This window comes from Danio rerio, chromosome 22 (genome assembly GCF_049306965.1).
Source record: "Danio rerio strain Tuebingen ecotype United States chromosome 22, GRCz12tu, whole genome shotgun sequence".
NCBI classification, from domain to species: Eukaryota; Metazoa; Chordata; class Actinopteri; order Cypriniformes; family Danionidae; genus Danio; species Danio rerio.
In genome coordinates, this window is record NC_133197.1 from 41,221,766 (window position 1) to 41,244,778 (window position 23,013).

General features: G+C 40.7%; 2 protein-coding genes across 4 annotated transcripts in view; both read left to right on the forward strand.

Annotated features, from left to right (window-relative positions):
• The window catches only part of tasora (transcription activation suppressor a), a 35,820-nt gene extending 17,788 nt beyond the window's left edge, over window positions 1-18,032 (forward strand). The window contains exons 15-23 of one of the 3 annotated variants that reach the window (XR_012398001.1): window positions 1,265-1,635; window positions 3,557-3,683; window positions 7,270-8,321; window positions 10,664-10,786; window positions 11,460-11,619; window positions 11,706-11,814; window positions 12,302-12,480; window positions 12,663-14,766; window positions 14,843-18,032. Coding sequence is in view for 1 of the 3 variants with exons in the window: in XM_073937669.1 (XP_073793770.1) it covers window positions 1,265-1,635; window positions 3,557-3,683; window positions 7,270-8,321; window positions 10,664-10,786; window positions 11,460-11,619; window positions 11,706-11,814; window positions 12,302-12,480; window positions 12,663-12,818; window positions 16,683-17,767 (3,362 nt within the window). In the remaining 2 variants the exon portion in view is untranslated. Of the gene's footprint in view, window positions 1-1,264; window positions 1,636-3,556; window positions 3,684-7,269; window positions 8,322-10,663; window positions 10,787-11,459; window positions 11,620-11,705; window positions 11,815-12,301; window positions 12,481-12,662; window positions 14,767-14,800 lie in introns of all 3 variants that reach the window. The other 2 variants (XR_012398002.1, XM_073937669.1) reach the window with 2 other exon arrangements.
• A 3,930-nt stretch (window positions 18,033-21,962) lies between these two features.
• Window positions 21,963-23,013, forward strand: part of ip6k1 (inositol hexakisphosphate kinase 1) — a 45,152-nt gene continuing 44,101 nt past the window's right edge. Inside the window, exon 1 of the mRNA XM_073937696.1 lies at window positions 21,963-22,863. The gene's annotated coding sequence lies outside the window, so the exon portion shown is untranslated. The remainder of the gene's footprint in view (window positions 22,864-23,013) is intronic.

Genomic DNA, 23,013 nt, shown 5'->3' on the forward strand with positions numbered 1-23,013 from the left:
TACCACATCAGAACACTTTCTGAATAGAAGAAACTGGAAGAAATGTGATTATCATCAATGTTAAAGGCATTAAAACTGTTATAACTATTTTAATCTTCAAATATTAAAATGAATAAATAAATACATAAATACATTAGAAAAATAAATAAATACATACACATATATATATATATATATAAATACAAATTAATAAAAAATAAATGAATGAATAATAATAATAATAATAATGAATGAATGAAATAAATGAATAAATAAATAATTACAAAAATAAATAGATAAATACATAAATAAATGAATACATAAATAAATACATAAATTAATAAATAAATACATACATTAATAAATGAATGAATAAATAAATGCATAAATAATTACATAAATAAATAGATGAATACATGAATAAATAAATACATAAATGAATAAATCAATACATAAATATATAAATAAATACATAAATAAATGAATAAATAAATGCAAAAAATAATTACATAAATAAATAGATAAATAAATGCATAAATATATAAATAAATAAATACATAGATAAATAAATAAATAAGTACTTAAATATATAAATAAATACATGAATAAATAAATGCATAAATAAATATATAAATAAGTTAATAAATAAATACATAAATATATAAATAAGTGAATTAATTAATGAATAAATAAATAAATAAAAAATACATAAATACATAGATGAATGACTGAATGCATACATACATGAATACATACATGAATGAATGAATAAATAGATAAATAAGCAAACTTGTTACAGGTAACAGATACCGTATATCAGATTGATTGTATGGTCATTTAGTTTGTTGCAGAGGTCATCAATAGAGCACGCTTGGTTTGTTTTTGTACATAACTTGGCCTGCTTTCATAATTTTGACCCATTAATCATTTTATTAATGTTTGGTAAGAGACCAAATTAAAATACGGGATAGTATGTCTGACCTCAGGTAGTGAATTGCATGTTTATGCACGGGGAGGGCAATGTTTATCATACATTTATTTAAAAAAAAATGGGTTAATATTTTGTATTAAGATACTTCAGTGAAGCATCAGCTGCTTTTGTTCTTATCTCAGACAGTTTTACCTATTAAAGTTTATGAAAACATTCATGTCAACAGGGCTGCTCTACAAATATGTGTTTTATTTATTATGTTTTATTATATTTATTTGTTTATTTGGTTAATTTCCAAAAGCTGCATGTCGACTGCAGTTGGTCAATAATCTAATGATGTGTGTTCATCAACAGGTGAGATGCAGACTTCCCCATCCCTCACCACTGTCCTGAGCAGCGCTGGCCTTCAGGACACCGACCTGAGGAAGGACAAGAATCAGGGTGCACTGAAAGTCATTGAGATGCTGGACAGTTTTGGAAAGACCAGCCTCGACACGGACCTGCGCAAAGACAAGGCCCAGGGGGTGCTAGAGGTCATCAAGCTAATAGACACTCTGACCAGAGGTGCCGCTCCGTCTTCTGAGGACACCGAGATGAAGGACACTATAGACGGATCTGATGCAGCGCTCTTCGACAGCATGTCAAGACTCGGCCTTCCAACTGACCGGGACATTGACCTGAGGAAACGATTCAGGAGTGAACCCGAGAAGACTGACTCTCTTGAGGTAAATCACCTGCACATTTACACCTTCACAAGCTGACATGCGTGCAGTCTGCTGTCAGTTCAAACCTGTGTGCCTACCTCTGTCTCTCCTGAAAACTAACAGATTGAAATGGTGTATCTTAAGAGTGTACTAGAGCTGGGCTGATAAGAGGGTAATCTGTGTTTATTGACCGAACATCATTGCCAATAACGCTAAAAAAAGTCTGGTATGAAGATTAAAACGTGACTACTGAGCACGCACCTTGAAAGAAATGCCAATAAGCAGACCATGACCCTAAGCACACTGCCAAATGAGTTCACATGTGCTTTGAGGACAACAGAGTGAATGTTTTAGAGTGGCCATCACAAAGCCCTGATCTCAATCCTATAGAGAATGTGTTGGCAGACATGAAAAAGCGTGTGCGAGCAAATCTGACTCAGTTACAGCAATTCTGCAGGAGGAATGGGCCAGAACCTCAGGTTAGTGCGAATGGAACCCAGGGGTGTCCAAACTCAGTCCAGGAGGGCCGGTGTCCTGCACAGTTAGCTCCAACTTCCTTCAACACACCTGCATTGAAGTTTCTAGTATACCTAGTAGAAGCTTGAATAGCTCCCCAAGGTGTGTTTGATTGGGGTTGGAGCTAAAATCTGCAGGACACGGGCCCTCCAGGACAGAGTTTGGACACCCCTGGGTTCCATTCGCACTAACCTGAGGTTCTCGACCCTCAAAAATGGAGAGTAGTGCATTACATTACATTTCCCCGCCATGTCTTTATAATATGAGCAGTTATTTAACCCCAGTATATTCAATGAAGCTTCTGCGCCTGCCGATTCTGACGGGTGCATGCGAGTAACGGCTTTCATCTTGTTTTAGGGTTGAGCAATTCCATGAATGCTGAAGTCTGCTTAACTGACTGTGTTTTAATGACATTACAGCATCAGAAAGAAAGAAGTTCACTTACAGTTTATCAGTATGGGAAGAAACACTAGCTCTGCATATACCCTATTCTCACGGTCTACTCAGATGGGATGGTGGGCCAAATCAAAGATTTCAGTGGGCCAACTTTGACCCGAGGGCCCTACTTTGGGCTAGAGGAGACGAGTGTGCACGTGGATGCTTTCATTGTAAAAAGCCTTTATAAAGGGCATCAGTGTGAGCAGGGCTATAGTGTGCTGCAGTGTTAACAGCATTTAGACAGTATTCTGATGCATCGTCACGACATTTTATTTATATTAGTAATTAGTTTATTCTTGGGTAGGTGAGATGTTCAATCAGCTGATCAGAAATCAGACTATATGGCAATGGAACAAGCACCCAGGTTTATTAAAGGGCTCTTACCAAACACAAAAGCATCTATATCATTGCAAGGAAGAATACCGCCTGCCATTTCATTTTGGCAGCAGCTTGTTTGCACCAAATTGAATAGATGGAAATTACATTAACTGCACAACATAACTAGAGGCGTCAGGCTGCGTGTAAAGGGCTGTATTTTCTTAGCATCATGCTGTTTACACTAAATCTTAATTGACATGTTCTGTTCAAACTAAAGGTTGAAGTACAGTAGTTTTATCAGCAGTAAGTTGATTTATGCATGGTGGAAGCTGTGGCCAGTATTTGCACCTCAGTGTAAAATGTGCATTATGAAATCTGCAATGTCATATTCAGTGTCAATTTTAATATTTATTAAGTGAATGCCGGCTTATTGACTCAATAAACTCCTATTTACCGCGAGTCCTTCCTATAAACACTGTTATTAAATGGCTTGTGATGAGATAAATAGACTGTGTTTATTTATTGCAGAAGATGCAGCATTGTCACAGTTTGTTGATGATCACCGTTTCTCCTCTGTTTTGTGTGTTTGCATTATCTTTGTGTTGTGTGTATATTTAATGTTGTGAAGTCAGCATTATCGGGGGTTTTGATGGTGTTTTTGTGATTGCAGGAGGAGACCGCTGGTAGCTTGAGTAGTTTAGAAGCATTTAGCCCCTGTTCTGATTCTGGAGGACAGCAGCGTGGCGTTAACCTGCTCGGAGAAAAGACCATTCCATGGGTACTAATACCCATCACAGGTAAAGTCCGAGATTAATATATTATAAACTGAACAAATCAGAAATACTCTAAACTGTAATAATAAGCTGTTTATCATCATACGTCATTCATCATTTACAGCAGACGGAAACCAAAACTCTCATTCACTGTAGCAAACATACATCTTTATAACAACACAACACTGTTGAAGAGTCGCAGGACAGCCCCAAACTGCACCCAATTGTCTTCTTCTTTAATTTTTGCTATTATCATACCAACAACTAGTTCTTAGTTCTTACTAGTTCTAGGTACATCAGAATAAGTATTTTGTTTAATTTTTTTATGCAACAATGCCTTTGTTATATCTGAATGATAATGAAAATAAAGTCATCTTAAATTCAAATTATTTTTGCAAAAATAGGATTGAAACAACATTTAACTTTAAAGGGCCATGAAACCCCCTCGTTTCAGCAGGGTGTTTTCACACCTCTACTTCGGAAAAAGTCAGAAAAGTGGGCGTGTCCAGCTCTATTTAGGGGGGAGTGTCGGAGGAACTAAAGTGGGATGGTGTGGGAGTGTCTATTTGGGCACGCGCGAGTTTCAGTCAAAATACACACACGAGAAAGTGATGGTGTATTTTTTACAGTCATTGTGTTTAACCTACATGGACATCTGTAGTTGAATTATTTGCCAGATTATTAAATGTTGGACTTTAACTGCAGTTTGGCTCTTTCATTCAGGGAATTCATTCATGCCCCTCGCGACAAACGCGATATTTGATTCGAGGAACTGCTCTAAGCGTGTATTTTTCATGCAATGTTTGATACCGCACGGCGAATGAGAGAAAAAAGCTCCGCAATTCCCGGAAACTTAGATGCTCACGGCAGATAGCGTCAGAAAGCCGCGTGTGTTATTCCGGTCACAAAATGCGGTGCTAACAAGTTTGCACTCAGTGCAATAGTTAACTTAATTCGATACGAACAAACTGAATAAACAAAGAGCACTGGTCGCTCACTTACCAAATCTGTAGAGACAGGACAATCACCAGCAACTAGAGCCGCGTCTTTATGAAGAGAAGACTACAAGCTAATCCGGATTTCAGCGTTTGCAGATGAGAACAGCTCTCAGGTAAACAATAATCCTCCTTGGACACGTAAATTATTGTTGTCGAGCGTCGCGTACACTGTTAATCCACGCGTGACTCTGAGCTCTCACAGAGAGAAAATGAAAACGAAACTTAATGGCAGCAAACTATAAAAGCAACACTCCACGCTTGTTTTGCCAACACAACGTGGCGTCTGTGGTGTAAACAGTGACACTAATGAATATTAATGAAGTTGCAGAATAGAGCGCGCTGATTGGTTTGACCCAAGCTTTACTCATGCATTAATGCATCACACTGTAAGACGTAATAAGACTCACTCTGGCACAGACGCCCAGTCTGCACGCTGGAATACACACTATTATGTCATGACCGTGACGCAACTTCAAAAATTCGTTTCAAACAGGAAGTACGAATTTGCTTGAAATAACGCAAAAACAACCGATTTACACTTTTGAGTGAAATATAGGTGTCCTAATAGTGTTTTTAGCAGTGTGGGACACATATACCACTGGCAACAGCTCAACACATGTGTTCTGGTGTTTCGTGACCCTTTAAAAGCTTTCTGATTCATTCATTCATTCATTCATTCATTCATTCATTCATTCATTCATTCATTTATTTTCTTTTCGGCTGGAATCGCCACAGAGATATGAACTGGCATCTTATTCAGCATGTTTTTCGTGGCGGATGCTCTTCCGGCTGCAGTCTATCACTGTAAACCCATACACACTCATTCATTCACACACACTCATACACTATGGACAATTTTGGCTCACTCAATTCACCTGTACCGCATGTCTTTGGACTTGTGGAGGGAACCCACGGACACAAATAACTTCACAAATGGAAAAGAATTAAAGGATTAAAATTTGACAAAACATATTATTTCGCAGCCTACATAAATGTAACCCCCCCACCTCCATGCCTTCTTCCTCTCAGGGGGCTGTTTTAGTTTATTGATGACAATTTGCTTTTGTATAATGTGATCATTATTAGCAGTATTATTGATTATCTGCATATTTATATTAGTTTTATTAAACACAGGCTTAGATTTGTCCATCTGTCAGCTTTTAGACCATATGGGGTGCAGCATGTGTGTAAGTAAAGGTAAAGAGGCTGAATGGAGGAGGCTCATTCTTTATCGTCGCGCTGCAGATGCTCTGTTTAACTGTGTTTTCGCTAGTGAAGTGTTCAGTTTTTACACTTATAAAGTCCAACATGTAAAGAGCAAATGCACCATGGAGCGACGGAACTGACTCTTGAAGAGTTTGAGAGAGGAGACTCTGATTGGTTTAATGCAGGTTATGCTCAAAACACAATTCAAACAGTCTAGTAACACACCAGATTAGATAAAGAAAAACCTCTGGAAATCAGGTTACCTGACTGCCTGTGGTTTCAACCAGGTCCGGTGCTGACGTAATAGGGGCGGGTACTTTCACTTTTCACCGCTACACCCCCTCACCTCTGCTCGTGGTCAAACCAAACTGAGATCAGCGCGGGGTTTCACATGGCAGGTTTTATCCTTCATACATGTTGAGAGATCGAGTTGATCGACCTGATAAGAGAATATGTTTGGCATAACCCACACAGAATTTACTTAGTGAAGTGTGAAGTCCTGTATGACTTTAATCGCTGCATTAGTCTGAATGTAAATCCCCTCATCAGGCAGCGCTGGAGCAGCGTGAGACAAACGAGAGGTATTAAAATAAGAAAAATACACAACAGAAGACACTTAAATGCCTGTGTTTGTTGTAATTGCAGCATTTTTGTGATGCTCATCCACAACTTCATGCATTGGGTGAAATTAGGCTGTCCAGTCTCTGTGTTCAGTCTGTTGCAATCATGGTGAAAACCCAAAGCGCATCAAAAGATCGGTAGTTAAAAGGGGAAAAAAAGAAAAATAGAATAAATATCTATACTTTTATATTAGACACACATCTGATGCTTGTATTTGCTGCAGCTCCACGTCTACAACTTCACACATTGGGCTAACTGTATCTGTTCAGCCGAGGGAACTCAACCAACCCCGTGACGTCAGACACAGCGACATTACAAGATGACGGCGCCCTAGGTCTAAAATCTATAGTAAAACACGGCGTTTACTGCTAAATGCTTACGTTAATCGAGTTTGTTCAATATATTTTTAGTAAAGTGGAATCCAATGTACCAAACAAGGTAAACTTGACTGAGTGCTTCACTTCCCCTTTAAAGGGAATGAGAGACGAGACTCTGATTGGTTTAATGCAAGTTAACACACCCAGAACTCTGTTAGCCCTGTAAGACCATGCGCCATGCGCAGAGAGGATTCTCTCATCCTTAAAATTGTAAAAGTGTATTCAGACACGTCGTGAGCTTCAGACTTTGCGCCTAGATCATTAATATAGATTCTTCAGTCTCGCAACAATTTTGAAAACCTTTTTTTGCTGCACTTAAAATGTTGATGACTATATATTATATAAAATCTCAGCACACATCTTTATAGCTGACATAAATGTACTGTAAAATATCGTTGATTTGCTTAGGTCTGAAAACCGAGAGATATTCCCAAAGAAAGAAGGACTATCCTGAAGACCCACGCTTCCTTCAGAGCCCCACGGTATCGACACACAACACACCTGACATTAAGGATCTGTCTCCCACTTACCAGCCTGACAGCAGCAACACCGTAGCGGATCTGGATGTGCAAACTACGGCAGAGGTTGAGGACGATGAGCCTGTAACCCCTTCAGTCAACACTTCGACTGAAGCTCCTGCAGATGCAGCCGCATCATTGATTGGTGTTGATCACATCGTCGATGAGCTCATCTCTGGATTCTCCAGTGAGGTCGAGCAGATCCTGAGGGGCAATAACATTTCTTATGTGTCATGCTTAAACAATCAGAGCACACGAGAACCCCCTCAGGCTCCGGTTCCGCCTCTTTCTGATTACATTTCGAACTTTACCACTCCCTTTCCTGTCGGTACCTACGTCAGCTCTTTGCATGATAGCATGATGAGGTTCATTCATGGAAATCAACACCAGGAAGCACAAGAAGATGTGTCGTCTTCCTCTCAACCTACAGAAGATCCTTCAGAAGTCCCTGATACTTCCTCCAGCGTGTGTGCTTCCTCATCCTCAACCACTAAACCCAGCAAAAGCTTCGAGCGCCACCTGACACCATGTTTGCCTTCCAGTGCGCTCCCCGAGCCAGCAACTCAAGCACAGCGTCAGTCAGGTTTGGCTGATGCCCACAAACTGCCCCAAAAGCTTTGGCCATTAGAGCAGGACTCAGTGGCCCAGCAGATTACCGAAGCAAGCACCATGGATGATCGACACCGAGGCTCACATGAGGTCAGTGGTAGTTCAGTTGCGGAGACTACGGAAGCTGATGAGGGTCAAACGTCATGCTCAGCTGTCCCTGCTGAAGACACCTCGGTGGACCACACGCATTCGGCTATCAGCAGCATCATCCATCAGCTGCAGCCTGAGATGATCACTAACCTGGTGGAGATCCTTAAAGGAGTGCAGAAGAACTCGGTTTACTTCTACATCCATTCCCTGGAGGAGGAGAGTGACGTCTGCTGGGAAATAAAGGTAATGTTTATTTTTATTATGATTTATTATTGCTTTACATGCAAGTTCAGACTAAACATTACCAAAAGTTAATGCTAAATTAATTTGTATAGAGGTTTTTCTTTAATCTAGGTTTATCTCACTGTAATTAATCCAGATTAAAATGGCTGATTTGAATTCTGCTGAAGGCTTTCAGAATGAGTGTGCTACCCGTATAATTAGTCTTCGAGAACAGGCTTCTCCAGCCAGGTGGAGCATTAGACCAGGGGCTCATCTCCTGTTCCCAAAATGCATCACAAACTGCTTAAGGCCAGCAGGGGGCGCCCAAACTGTGGTCTGTGTGGGTCCTAATGCCCCAGTATAGTGACAGGGACTCTATACTGCTCAGTGAGCGCCGTCTTTCAGATGAGACGTTAAACCGAGCTCCTGACTCTCTGTGGTCGGTAAAAATCCCAGGATGTCCTTCGAAATAGAGTAGGGGTTTAACCCTGGCATCCTGGCCAAATCTGCCCACTGGCCTCTGTCCATCATGGCCTCCCAACCCTCCCCATATCATCATTGGCTTCATCTCCACCAATCAGCTGCTGTGTGGTGTGTGTTCTGCCGTCACCTCATCCAGGTGGATGCTGCACACTGCTGCTGGATGAGGAGATCCCCCCCATTGTGTAAAAGCGCTTTGACTGCCCAGAAAAGCACTATATAAATGTAAGGAATTAGTAAGGCTGCTCGATTTTGGGAAAAATCATAATCACGATTATTTTGTTCATAATTGGAATCATCATTATTCCAATCGATTATTAGTTGAAGTCAAAATTATTAGCACTCCTGATAATTTTAAAAAAATAAATATTTCCCTAATGTTGTTTAACAGAGCAAGGAAGTTTAACAGTGTTTCCTCTAATGTTTGTTCTTCTGGAGAAAGGCTTGTTTGTTTTATTTTGGCTAGAATAAAAGCAAATTTAAATATTTTGAAACCTCTTTTAAGGTAAATATTATTCGCCCCTTTAGTCAATATATATCTTTGATTGTCTGCAGAAGAAACTACTGTTATATAATGACTTGCCTAATTACCCTAATTAAGCATTTGAATCACACTTTTGAATTTGAATGTTTGTACTTAAAAAAATATCTACTAAAATATTATGCGCTGTCATCATAGCAAAGATAAAATGAATCGGTTATTAGAAATGAATGATTATTATGTTCAGAAATCTTCTTTCCATTAAACAGAAATTGGGGGAAAGGTTGCTAATATTCAGGAGGGCTAATAATTCTGACTTCAACTGCATATATTATTTTCCTCCCTGCAAAGGAAAGAGAAATAAATACAATAGAATAAAAACATGAAACAAACTGTGCTTTCAGCATCTTCACCGTAAGAAAAACACTTCAGCTACAAAAGTCTTCAGTCAAGAGCAGAGAGGGATTTTCTCGTTGTTTTATTAATCATGATGAAACAGGCGGCAGCAGTGCTCTGTCACTTTAATGGTTTCGCTTTCTCCTGTTTTTTGATTCTCAACTCGTTTGTTTATTACTAAATGAGGGTTAATATGAATAGTCACTAAACACTGCGTTTTGACACATATTTGAACATTAAAGTGCTCACGTTAATGACTTTAGATGTGTGCGCTCTGCTCGTCACAATGTGCGAATGAGACCAAGTGCAGACCGCATGCTTCTGACAGTCTGCGCGCCGCACACACATAAACATGCAGTCTTTCGCGCTTGTAAGAGCAACAAGTGAGGACAACTGGACAGGGGGCGCTAAATAATGGAATAATCGTTTATCTCGATTAATGGTTTTTCATAATCGTTAGAAGCCGAAATCGAAATCGGATTTTCAATAAATTGCACAGCCCTAGGAATTATTATTATTATTATTATTAAAGCTTTACATACATGTACATGATTAGAGTTGCTCGTTTTGATAAATTATCGTGGCTGAGAAATAACAAAATTTCTACATGTTTAATGGCGCAAGTAAAGGTCTTCTACACTGGCTATGAGGAAGAATTCATATTGGTCCTAAAAAGGTCTTTAAAAGTATTACATCTGCAGAAACTCCCTATGAAGATGAAGAATGTCCAGATGGTTTGTTCATGCTGTTTGTATATGATTAAGAGCTGTCTTTCTTCATGTCTGAACACAGGACATGTTAGCCGTACAGTTCAGTAAACGTGTCAAATAAAAAGTGAAACGACTGATAAAGTCAGTGACCCCTTATTTTTTTAAGCATCTGACTTCAAACTATCAAACTGCGTAAATATATTTATTGTTGCTAAAAAAATAAACATTTTTTACAGCATATTTGTCAGCTACACATTGCTACAAGTGGCCGTTGTGTTATTTGACTTTTGTAACAGGAATACTTGAAGAAGCTGGGAGATCTGGAGTGTGACCCTCATGGCTTCCTTGAAAAAACCAGCACTCAGGATAAACTACTGGTCATCATTCAGAACATGGACATCGCTGCACAGGTCCACAAGGTAAATCACTGCTCAGCGCTTCACTCCTCACAGAAAGTGTTTGATTACATTACTTGGAAGAAAAATAGAGAATGGTGTATCATGACTAGGTATACAGGTTAGGTGTTTTTATTTTTATTTATTTATTTTGTGGAGCTCATGATGGAGTCAGACACAATCTTCATTCTGTCTCCACTGCAGCAGGACTTTATATTCTATACTGGACATTATTTCTGTTCAGTGATGACACTTTAGTCTGAGCAGAGTCAGAGCGCACTGTCCTCATCAAATCAGTCAACATCAAGACATGATCAGATTTATTGAGCTCAAATCAGCAAAATCTAGAGGCCTTCACCTTTCATAGAGACACTTCATCATCAAATCATCAACTAGAAGAGCAGATATTACTTGTGTTCCTAAAACTTGCATAGGCGACAAGGCTTCTGTCAGGTAGTGTAGGATGTACAATAATACACATTTAATATAATAAGCATATACTGAGATGATAATCATAATAAAAAAGCTTTATATTTTAAATATGAATCATTAATCAAGTTTATATGTTTGTTCTTTATTTATAAAGTCTACATTCCTTTAATAGAGTCAAGAATCAAGTCCTGTGCATGTGACGCTCTCTCTGTTCAGCAGGTCAGTGTGGTTTGCTTGCTCTTGACGTTGTGTTTTACACCCATAGATACCTTCATTAGTTTCCTTGAAGAAGCATCCGTCTGTGAGCTTTGCTGGTGTAGACAACCTGAGTGACATCCAGAACCACACATACAATGAGCTCTTTCAGGCCGGAGGATTTATTGTGTCAGATGAGGATGTCCTGAATCCGTCCGTCATTACAGCAGGTAACCTGATTATCCAGTCTGGTGTATTACTAAGATCAGGTTTGATCTGCGAACACGTTTCAGCAAGGCTTTGTCTCTGTCTTCAGAAAAACTTCAAGACATCCTCGAGTGCATTGAGCAGCTCAGTTCTCCTCAGAGCCCCTGGAGGTGGAGGGTTCACTTCAAATCTCACAAGAAGCTGCGAGAGCAGAGCAGGTTTGCCACCACTAAACTCTCATCCCAAAGACAAACTGATGCTGTATCGGCTGCAAAAGGATTCCCTACACCACGCGTGTCCAAGCTCGGTCCTGGAGGGCCGGTGTCCTGCAGAGTTTACTTCCAACCTAATCAGACACACCTGGGCTAGCTAATCAAGCTCTTACTAGGCTTTCTAGAAACATCAGTGCAGGTGTGTTGAGGCAAGCTGGAGCTAAACTCTGCAGGACACCGGCCCTCCAGGACTGAGCTTGGACACCCCTGACCTGCAGCATGCTATTGAATTAGTGGTCTAAAACCAGGCGTTTCAGTTTCATTGTCCAACCGCTGTGTAAAGCAGTACAGCCCTCACAGATCTCGACTAACTAACAAAATAACTTGAGTAATATCTTACACAGCTATCATATTTCCTGAACACACACACACACACAGTTATCTATAGGGAATGCACCACTGACTGTGGCTGTTTTGTTTGTTGTTCCTCCAGACTCAAAAGCGAGGCTCTGAAGCTGTACGAGATCCTCCGCGAATATGAGAAGAGGCATATCGTTGAGATTCTGTCGTACCATGACTGTGACTCTCCATCACACCGAGCACCTGACCTTGGTTGCCTTGTGGACCTGCAGGCACGATTCATCAAACAACGACATCTGATCTTTCTAACAGGTGCTGCTGACCATGCAGTGATCTTGCTCAGCATACAGTATAATGTGCAGCCTTACAGCCTATTGCCTACATTTAGCAACGACATTGACACTCAGTGAGGCAGTGTTTGCCAGTGTTCGGAATGAATAAGGCTGTAGTTAGTTGGCTGTCTTAACTAATGCTGGTTTAATTCTGCCCCACAGGCTTCCAGTTCGAGATGTTCCCTCATTACTCCAGCAGTGGAGTCGTCATTGCTAATGTTGATGATGTAAAGTTTGTAGTAAGCTCTTTAGCCAGTGGAGAAAACGTGGACGACACTCCGTCTGCTGACCTGTACCCTGCTCCTGCTCCAGCGTCATGTAAGTGATCAGTGTAAACCACCTGACAGCATCCACAAGTGCACGTCTAACTCTCACTGTGATTATACTGGGAATCTGCTGCCTCCGCCATCCCTCCATGTCTTCTGAACACTCTTAATTATTCACCATAGAGGAACAGCCAGCTAAAACTCTGCGAGACACATTCAGAATAGAGAATAACCGCAGCAGACGGAGCAGGTTAAGAGGTAGTGAACTAAAGACAAAGAGGCTTTACGTTATGAGACCATACAGAAGGAGGAGGCTGTAAAATCTACAGGCAAAGCCTTTACGTCTGAAATGGGGGAAGCGCATGGAGGAACAGCCGCTCCAAGTGTTGCGGGATCAACAGATCTGTTGTAGAAACTGAACACAGACACTGCTCCTGGAGACTGTGTTTGTGATCAGGGTCTGGTATAGAGCCACGCTCGCCTATAAACGGCCATCTTAATGTACTGTTCACCCGTTTTCTATCAGATGTCTATTTTGTCCTAATAATAATGTCATTATTTATCACTGTTTCCACGTGAGATGTGCAGGTCAGCAGCAAAATGTGATCATCCTAGATATATTATTGAAGACGAGCGCTTGATTTGCATGGTGCGCAGGACTGTGGGCATTTCAGACCTGTAGATGGTCGACTGTGTTCAGGAAGTGAATCATGACGATGTTTCAGACACTCTGAGCTGCAGATGTGTTGTGTGCTTACATGTTTTCTGTGCAGACACGTCTTCTGACTAAATCAGCAAGTTTAGGTTGACCGATTCGGTTGAGATCATCAATGTTAAAGTAACTGTGCGGCTGGATTTTTTGACGTTTATCAGTCGTGGATGTGGAACAGCGTTTGGCTTTGAGTCTTTGTTTTTCATCCATTTTCTATATCCTCTCCGTATTTCACTGTTGTGCTGTTTTCCTCCATTATAACCACATTTTTATCACAAAGCCATCATCTGATCAGGCATTTTTGATTGTTGCTGGTTTTCTCTCTTGGGTCATCAGCTGGCACTGTTAACCCTTCAGATGTGGAGATACAGGCTTAATCTCTGGGTTTAATATGGAGTATAACAGCAAACTAAAGTGTGTGTCTGAGTGTGTGAGAGTAACCTTTATACACTCACCTTGACGAGGCTGAGAAAATCCAAATATGCATCTCCGCTCTCACAACTACATGGAGTAAACAAAAGCAAAGACTGTGCATGTACTGTATACACCATCAAATGTGCTTATAATGGAGGTCAATCAGGCAAAAACAGCCAGCAGCAGAACATCAGGGAGAAAAACTGAGAATCTAACAAAGCATCAGAGCCGATGTTGTGAATAATCTCACACACGTCCAAGACTGAGCTTAAAACATACCGTCCACAATTACTTTTCATTTGAAAACTCGTCATTTTGGGTGTTTTTTTCCCACCAAATCGCTTACCTCATTTATGAGTTTGGTCATTAAAGAGTTAAAATGCTGTATTTTTCTAAACTATTTAATAGTTTTGATCAGGACGGAGGTTGATTAACGATTTATGCAAAATCTGAAAAAAAATGGAGCCAGATCAGTCTCAAAAATAATATATTTATAAAGTAAAGTTTATACATGCTCAACAACATGCTTATACATGCTTATACAACACAATTCACGTTTACGAAATCCAATTCGTAACATTAAAACGTGATTTAAAAATATGCAAATCCAATTCGTAAAGTCAAAACGTGATTCAAAAATACGAAAATAAAAATTCGTAAAATCAAAATGTGATTTAAAAATACGCAAATCCAATTTGTAAAGTTAAAACACGATTCAAAAATACGAAAATCCAATTTGTAAAGTTAAAACTTGATTTAAAAATATGCAAATCCAATTCTCAAAAACAAAACATCAATAAAAAATATGCAAATCCAATTCGTAAAGTCAAAACGTGATTCAAAAATACGAAAATCCAATTCGTAAAGTAAAAACGTGATTCAAAAATACAAAAATAAAAATTCGTAAGATCAAAACGTGATTTAAAAATACAAAAATCCAATTTGTAAAGTCAAAATGTGATTCAAAAATACGCAAATCCAATTTGTAAAATCAAAACGTGATTCAAAAATACGCAAATCCAATTCGTTAAGTCAAAACATGATTCAAAAATACACAAATCCAATTTGTAAAATCAAAACGTGATTCAAAAATACGCAAATCCAATTCGTAAAGTCAAAACGTGATTCAAAAATACGAAAATAAAAATTCGTAAAATCAAAACACGATTTAAAACTACACATCTAAATTGTAATTTCAAAAAAGATTTGAAAATACACGTTTTATTTGTAAATTCAAAATACGAATCTAAAATAGAAAAACCTTAATTAAAAAATTCAAAAAAGATTTGAAAATATGCAAATCCAATTCGTGAACTCGAAACACAATTCAGAAACACGCTAATTCAGTTCATCAATTTAAAACAAGATTTAAAAATACATCCACTTCATAAATTACAAAAAAATTAAAATTTGCAAATTCAATTTGTAATTTTTATATATTTTTTTTAAGTTTAAAATATGCAAATCCAACTTGTAAATTAAAAAAATGATTCAAAAATGCGCAGATCTAATTGATTTGGTGAAAATATTTCTGATCTTCTTTACAGATGTGCAAGGTGTATGTTGTAAGTGTGTTAGTTCTGAGACTGCTCTGGCTCTGTAGTTTAGTGGATCATTTCATCAGTAACATGACGAGCCTGATGCTCACTGATGTTCAATACTCTTCAGGTGTTTTTGGATGATGGATTATGCTGCCGTTCCTCAGGTCACCCAGCACCTTTATTCTGTTCTCTTTCTGTAAGCTTCAGCTGGTGTACAGAGCGTCCTCACACAACTGTTCAATCTCTGAAACACGCTCGTGTGTGTGTGTGTGTGTGTTTAGTGTTTCTGTGACCACAACTCCCATATAAAGCACTGATATGTGTACACACATGACATGATCGGACTCCTGATCTTTGCTGTATGGAGTTTATTGTAAATTAATATTATAGATTTGTATGAATCTGAAGCTGAACTTAGTTGTGCAATAAACTGAACAGCTATTGAGTAATAAACATGTTTCAAAAGCAGACACACTGATCAACTCGCAGATTCTGCTGTCTTTGGAAAATGTCTAAAATACTGAACAGCTGAAGGCAGAATTATTCACCCCCTGTTTATTATTCCCTCAGTTTCTGTGTAGCGGAGAGCAGATTTCTCCAGCACATGTCTGCACATAACAGTGTTAATAACTCATCTCTAATAACTGATTTATTTCCTCTTTGTCATGATGACAGTAAATAAAATTAGACTAGATATTCTTCAAGACACTTCTATACAGCTTAAAGTGACATGTAAAGGCTTCACTAGGGTAATTAGGGTAACTAGGCAGGTTAGGGTAATTAGGCAAGTTATTGTATAACGATGGTTTGTTCTGTAGACTATCCAAAACAAATATAGCTTAAAGGGGTGAATAATATTGAGCTTAAAATGCTGTTTAAACTATTAAAAACTGCTTTTATTCTAGCCCAAATAAAACAAATCAGACTTTCTCCAGAAGAACAAACATTATCAGACACACTGTGAACATTTCCTCAATCTGCTCAACATCATCTGGAGAATATTTAAATAAAACAGAGTGTGAATAATTGTGAGTTCAGCTGTGAATCCTCAGCTTGGCGTGTGCATCAGGGCATCAGCATTCTCTGTATTCATCTTCTGCAGTGTGATGAGCATGACCGTTTGTCTCTGTAATGCTGTTGTAGAGATGCTGAACCTCTCTTGTAACTGTTGTTTTTGGGCTCAGTTTGGGAGTTTCCCGGTGTTGAACCGTTTCATTGATCGCCTGTAACATTTCTCTTGTGCCTGTAGTGGGAGAGGATAGCATGTCTCTGGACTCCAACCAGGATTCTTCAGATAACACAGTATCTGCCCCAGTATCTCAGATGACCAGCGCTCTTACAGACCAACAAGCTGACTTCCATCCTTCTGTTCCTGAAGACACTCTTCCAGATCAGGTGCACAGCATTCCTGTGCACACGACAACCTCTGAGCCGCCAAACGCTCTGGACTTTAAAGCTCTCAGCGAAGCGATTTCTCAATTCAAGGCTTCTAAGAAGCTGGCAAAGACTTCTGAAACTTCATTTCAGGTGGACCCTCACCAGAGCTTCCTCGCTCACAGTGCTCTGCCAGATTCCTATTGTCTGAGCTCTCCAGAAATCCACAGTCTGCCAGAGACGCCAGCCTCGTATAGCTCAAATCAAATGAAGTCTGCGAACACTGAGACGAGCTCCTCTGCTGCATCTCACGCTGAAGCCGGCTGTGAAGCAGATCAGCGAGGAGAAACAGCTGGCAGAATCAAACCAGCCTCGTCTACGCTTGTGGCAATCCCACCAGCCGAGATATCAGACAATCCCGGAGATTGGGAGCAACCCAACACTAATGCTGAGAGCGGACACGAGCTGAGCAGCGCTCCAGAGACCTCAGCAGCGGACACCGCTCAAGCCTCCACCGCTTCAGTCAAGAACACGTACACAAGCGGCGGGTTCCTTCCCAGGCCCAGCACTTCCTCTTACGGCATGGGTAGTTTTTATCCAGCGCTGCAGCAGCAGGGTGGCTTGATGCCAGCTCCACGAGCCTCCATGGGTCTGAGCTACCCTAGATTTGTATCTAACAGCGGTGCTGTTGGACTCAGACATCCTCTGGTGAACTGCACGCTCTCCAACAACATAGGAGTCATCCGAGCTCCAGTGCTGGGAGGATTCTTGCCCGCTCAAAACGTGCAGATGTCCTGGAACAACCTGGCCCAGCATTCAGCGGCGGGCCTGTGGGGGGCTCGTTATGGCATGGACGTGCAGCAGATGCACCGGGCCACCTTCATCCAGAACTGGCAAGGCAAACCTTCATTCCAGGGAGACGCTTATCGTCCCAGTCGGGGAGGATTTGGTGGCTGGTAAACTGGGCTGAACACTTTCAGGGTTGAAGCTGAACGTCTCGGTTTGTCTGTTGTATGATAGCGATGGCGCAGTTCCAGGTTTCCACATGTACATGTAAAAAAGAAAACACATTGATTTCCTTTTTTCAGAGTGTTATATTTGTATTTGGCATGTTGGTTGGGTTGAAAAGGTTCTTTTTTTACCCCCTTATGTAAAAAAGCTCAAGGCCTTGGTTTTATTATTATTTTTATAAAGCCGTAACAAACATTAAACAACTTTAAACCCAGGCCGTGTGTCCATGTTGCTGAAATGTTGTCAGAGTTATAAAACCTAGGAAAACAACACGAGGACTGATTTGTTTCAGCAAAGAGACAGAGCATCTGTGAAGTGTGGAGAGCGCTTCAGTTTCTGTCACAGCCTTATTCCAACATGGAGTGAATTCCTTTATTTCCTCAACATTCTACACACAATCCCCCATAATGAGCATGTGGAGAAGAGAGTTTTAGAAATTGCAGCAGATTTATTAAACATAAGCAGCTGTAAGATCACCTGAACATCAGTGTTCACAGGCTTTGCTCAAGACTCTGTTGATGCTCCTTTGTCAGTGATTACAGCCTCGAGTCTTTCTGAATATGATGCTCGAGCTCTGCACCGCTGTCTTTCAAGAGTTCCCACTTAGATATGCTTGGCACTTACAGCAGGTTTGGCATGCTGTCCCGGGAGAGAACCCTGAGCTCGGAGATATTTGAGCCCAGGGCTCCCGCCCGGTCTAGAAGCATATCAGGAGAACCGAGATCAGGTAGGTCTCGATCGCTCCCCAAAAAATGCCTCTAGCTCGGGACAGCAGCCGAGTATTTCAAAGAATTTCCCCCAAAAAGCTAGAAAGTTTTCACTATATCCGGCTGCTGGATATAGTAATTAAGGAATGAAGAAAGAGTAGGGGGCTCCAGTTGGAGCAAAGTTTAAAACTGACTCCTGTGGAAGCCAGAGCGGGGGAGGGGGTTGGGTGGAGACTAGTGAAGGGGGGCCATAAGGGGTGGGCGGGGTTGGCTCATTAAGAGTCAGAAATATGCTTGAGGAACACTCCAAACAGAGATAGAGCAGGGAAGTGGCAGCGCTATATATATGTATATATGAGAGAGTATATAAATATATATGTATATATGAGAGAGTATATAAATATATATATAATGGGGTAATCTAAGGCCTGGAGGGGTGATCAGGAGACTTCTGTGAGTCAGAATGGGCGCTGCAGGAGTTGGGTGCAGCAATTTTTTATTTTATTTTATTTTGCCATCTCTAGCAGAAATCGTGAAGTGTGATTTGGGCGGTGGAGATTTCTGCTAGAGGGTGAGTGGCAAGTTTGGCCAGACTCTTGCTGGAGTCGATGCTCGTGGAACACTCCGACTGGAGATAGAGCGGGGAGTGACAGCGCTCTATATAAATATATATCTATAAACGAAAGTCCATAGATATACATATATAATGAGTTTCAGTGGCCTAGGGGGAGGGGGGGGGGGGGGGGGCAGTGACTGACCCCTGCGGGGGTCGTAGCTCGGGGTAACACTTCTGCGGAAGTCAGAGCTTTAGGGGGGGGGGCGGGGTCCGGCAGGAGTCGGGGAAATGGGAGGGGGCTGTGAAGACTCCAGCGGAAACGGCCAGGGTGGCGGGGTGACGGGAGGCTTGGATGAAACTCCAATTACCTATGTGGCTGGGGGAGGAAACTGAGTGTTACTCAGGCTAGAAGGAAAAAAAAGAAGAAGGTAAGGTGGCTGGGTCATGCCCTCGCCCTTGAGTGGATGTGGGATTATGGCTGACAAGAGCCATCTGGGCTTCTTTGGGGGGCCAGTGGCTAGGACGCATGTCTTGAAGGCATCAGGGGACCACCTTCCTAGGATCTGGATTTGTTGCTGCCCTTTGTACTTCTGTGATGGCTGCTCATATTCTGAAACACAGTATACAGAAATAAGAGAAGTAATTCAACACCTTTAATACTTTTCCCACACATTTAAAGACCTTATCATCTCTTTCAATCAAAAAAGCTGGCGAGATTTATCTTACGGAATATTTACTAAATATTAAAATGTAACAAATTAATCCAACTAAACATTCGAATGCAGACACATGTAGATTAAAATCTAGCCGATTCGACAGGTCATCACCTATAGAGCTGCAGACTGATAGTGTTGCAGTAAACAAGCGGCAAGCTGTCAAACCTTAGTAGAATTCTACTGATTACGTAACTACCTATTATCCTGATATTCACGGCTTGAATACAGTCAAACTTTAGCATACGATGATACCTTGTACAACAATAAATGTATTACCTTGTTAATGAATCTAAGACTTTCTAATACTTTAAGCCCTCAAACTCCTCTATATTGACTTATCAGCCCCCAACACCTTCTGATACTCCGGAGACACCCTGTGTAAGAGTGACTGGGAGTTGATCTGGGGGATACCTGTGGAGCAAGAACTGCTATAAGCATCTCTAAATCAGAATCGTGTGACAGGGCGGTTGTGTCATCTATAAATGGGAAGAAGGGGGGGGGGGGTGCAGAGGGAGAATGAGGCTCGGCGGAGCGACTCTGCTATAGCTGAAGTACAAATGATAGTCAGCATTGGAGCATTATGAGTGCTAAATATTGTCAATAGTGATATGAAGAGTAAAGGGTGGGGGGGTATATGTGAATATGGTATCAAGGGTGTGGGCTGTATAGGCAGAAAGTATCTTTGCGAAGAGTGTAAATGCATTAGGAATGGATGAAGAGTGTGATGGGTTGAATAAGGGCTGTTCAGGAGCTGGCAGTCTTGAACTCTAAAATGGAAAACAAGAGAGAATTATAAATGAAATCTGAGCAACATGGCACATGTACAGCAGACATGATTAATAGTATTGGCTGATATTCGTGAGAGGAGTCTTCATAAGTGTATGGATGATTGTGAATGAAGCGCCTTTGTTAATGCATGTTCCAATACTTAATGTCACGATGTGTCAGGGTTGTAGAAGTGGGCATGTGTCCTCCTGCAGGGTGGTAATTAGAGGAGAACTGAGCGTGTGGGGCGATTCTATGCTGGAAGTCCAGGAAACCTCTTGGAGAGCTGGTGAGATGATGATGGAGATGAGTTTAAACCCCTTACTGATATAGAAGTTTTTAAAACTCGAATGTATTTAACACAAGTATAAGTATGAAAAGCTACTCCATGGCCAGAAATGTCCTCCTCTTGTTTGTTGCAGTCGAGCAGGAAATTGTTTTCTTATTGTCATTATAACTGACTGACGTTCAGGTGTATTGATATGAGAGTCACAATTGGCGTGATACAACAGGGTTACTGCTTGATGTGTAGGTTGTCTTATCACTTGCTGGGTAATACTCATTTCAGAATTTTATTAAAATGTTTTTTTTTTTTTTTTCCCACTTAAAAAACGATGTTGCCACTTAATAGGAACTGTGTGAATGTAATGTTTATCATGGCTTTACTCCATTCATGATAAGTAACTCTGTAATCTCAACATGATTGGAAATCTTAAGCTTATTTGGCCGGAATCAAAAGCTGCGTCCCAAATCGCATACTTATGCACTATTCTACGCCATTTTGTAGTATAAATAGTGTAAGTAGTGCGTTCACACTGAAAACTCTTAAAACAATAAGTGCACTTTAATTACCTGGATGATGCACTCATTCAGCCGCTAAAATGAAGTGTGTAATGATGGACACTTCACTCACTCAACGACTACAGGTTTGCTTACGTAGCGGAAGGGGCGGAGCTATCGGACGGACATGTTGAATAACTTTATTTATTTTGGATAGTGAAAGCAAAATTCTTTTACGAGAGTGATTATAGCGCCTCCCGATGGTGAATGCGGCAATACTCACGATAGGTATTATTTGATAATTCGGCCGTTTACTTCAATGATTTGGCATCAGGGAAACGGTTTGAATTTCCGTATAGTAAAAAAAAACATTAGTGTGCCATTTGGGACAACACTACATACATATACTATCCTGTTGAGTGTGTAAGTGCAGAAGTACATAGTGCATGAGTGCATAGTGTATAGTGTGCCATTTGGGACGCAGCTAAAGTCTCTGCACGCAGTCCATTCATGAATTTGTCGGGAGAGTAGGCGGGACCGTCTCCAGTTTTGGAAAGCTCATTGGATGGTGATACTTCCCCTTTAAGCTATTGGCTCCTTGGAGTCACGGTCAAGAGTTCAGAGTGCAAAGGCCGGCGGCCATTTTGTAGATCAGATCGCTACTATGGCTGTTTCTCAATTCCAAGAACGCAGAGAACGGACTTGTGTTCTTCTGGAGAGCGGTGTTGCCAGGTGTCCTCAGAAGAACGAACCCAGGAGACGGCGAGGGCAGAGAACGCGTCCTTTGAGAAATGGGATGCTGCGTTCTTCCTGATGGTCATGTGGCCTTCACGCGTTTTAAATGGAAATTATTTAAACATTACAGCCTTCATACAACGATTTACTGTTTTTCCCCTTTTCAAAATATATATTTTGCATAAAAACATTATAAATCTATGTTGCACAATATGAATAAAACAGATGTTAATACGAATTTCAGCAAACAAACACCCTTAATGTGTTTATTCCTTTATTAAGATGTTCATGTTAATGTTTACTTTCACCGTTTCATTTAGGTAAACTCCCGATTTAAATAAGTAATATCTCCAAACTTTAATAATAAATCTAAATAAAGTGCAGCGCTTCCCACCTCCAGTCGCAATGACTTCTGGGACTTCCAGAGTGAGTTCGGTGCTCAAGTCTATCAAGAACACATCCGGGAAGTTTCACGCGTCCTCCGTACTTGCGATCTTGAGTATTGGAACTGAACTTGGGCAGCTGATGATGACGTTGCACGAGAACACGAGGACGCAAGACCGCTGAAGAACGCATATTGAGAAACAGCCACTGTTTATGCGTGAAAGTTTGGCTCCACTCTCACCAGCAGCTGGTTTGGATATCAGTGCACCTTTCATGGATGTATATCGACGAATGAAGGTGTTGTGGACATATGTTTATGGATTAGATCGCCTGGTCATTTGCCTTCGAACTATTTCAGCTGTCGGAATGTTATGGATCTGCTGACCAGCGGGAGGCTGAGAGGTGAGTTCTTCATTTGAAGCCTTCTATTCACGCTCATCTCGCCAGACTTCCCCTTAAAGCATGCACGTTACCGAAAGTGGACCGCTAACGTTAGGTGATCAGTGAGTTCGGCTTCTCTCCGGTGGCTTGAATCGCCGGCGTCATAAGTTT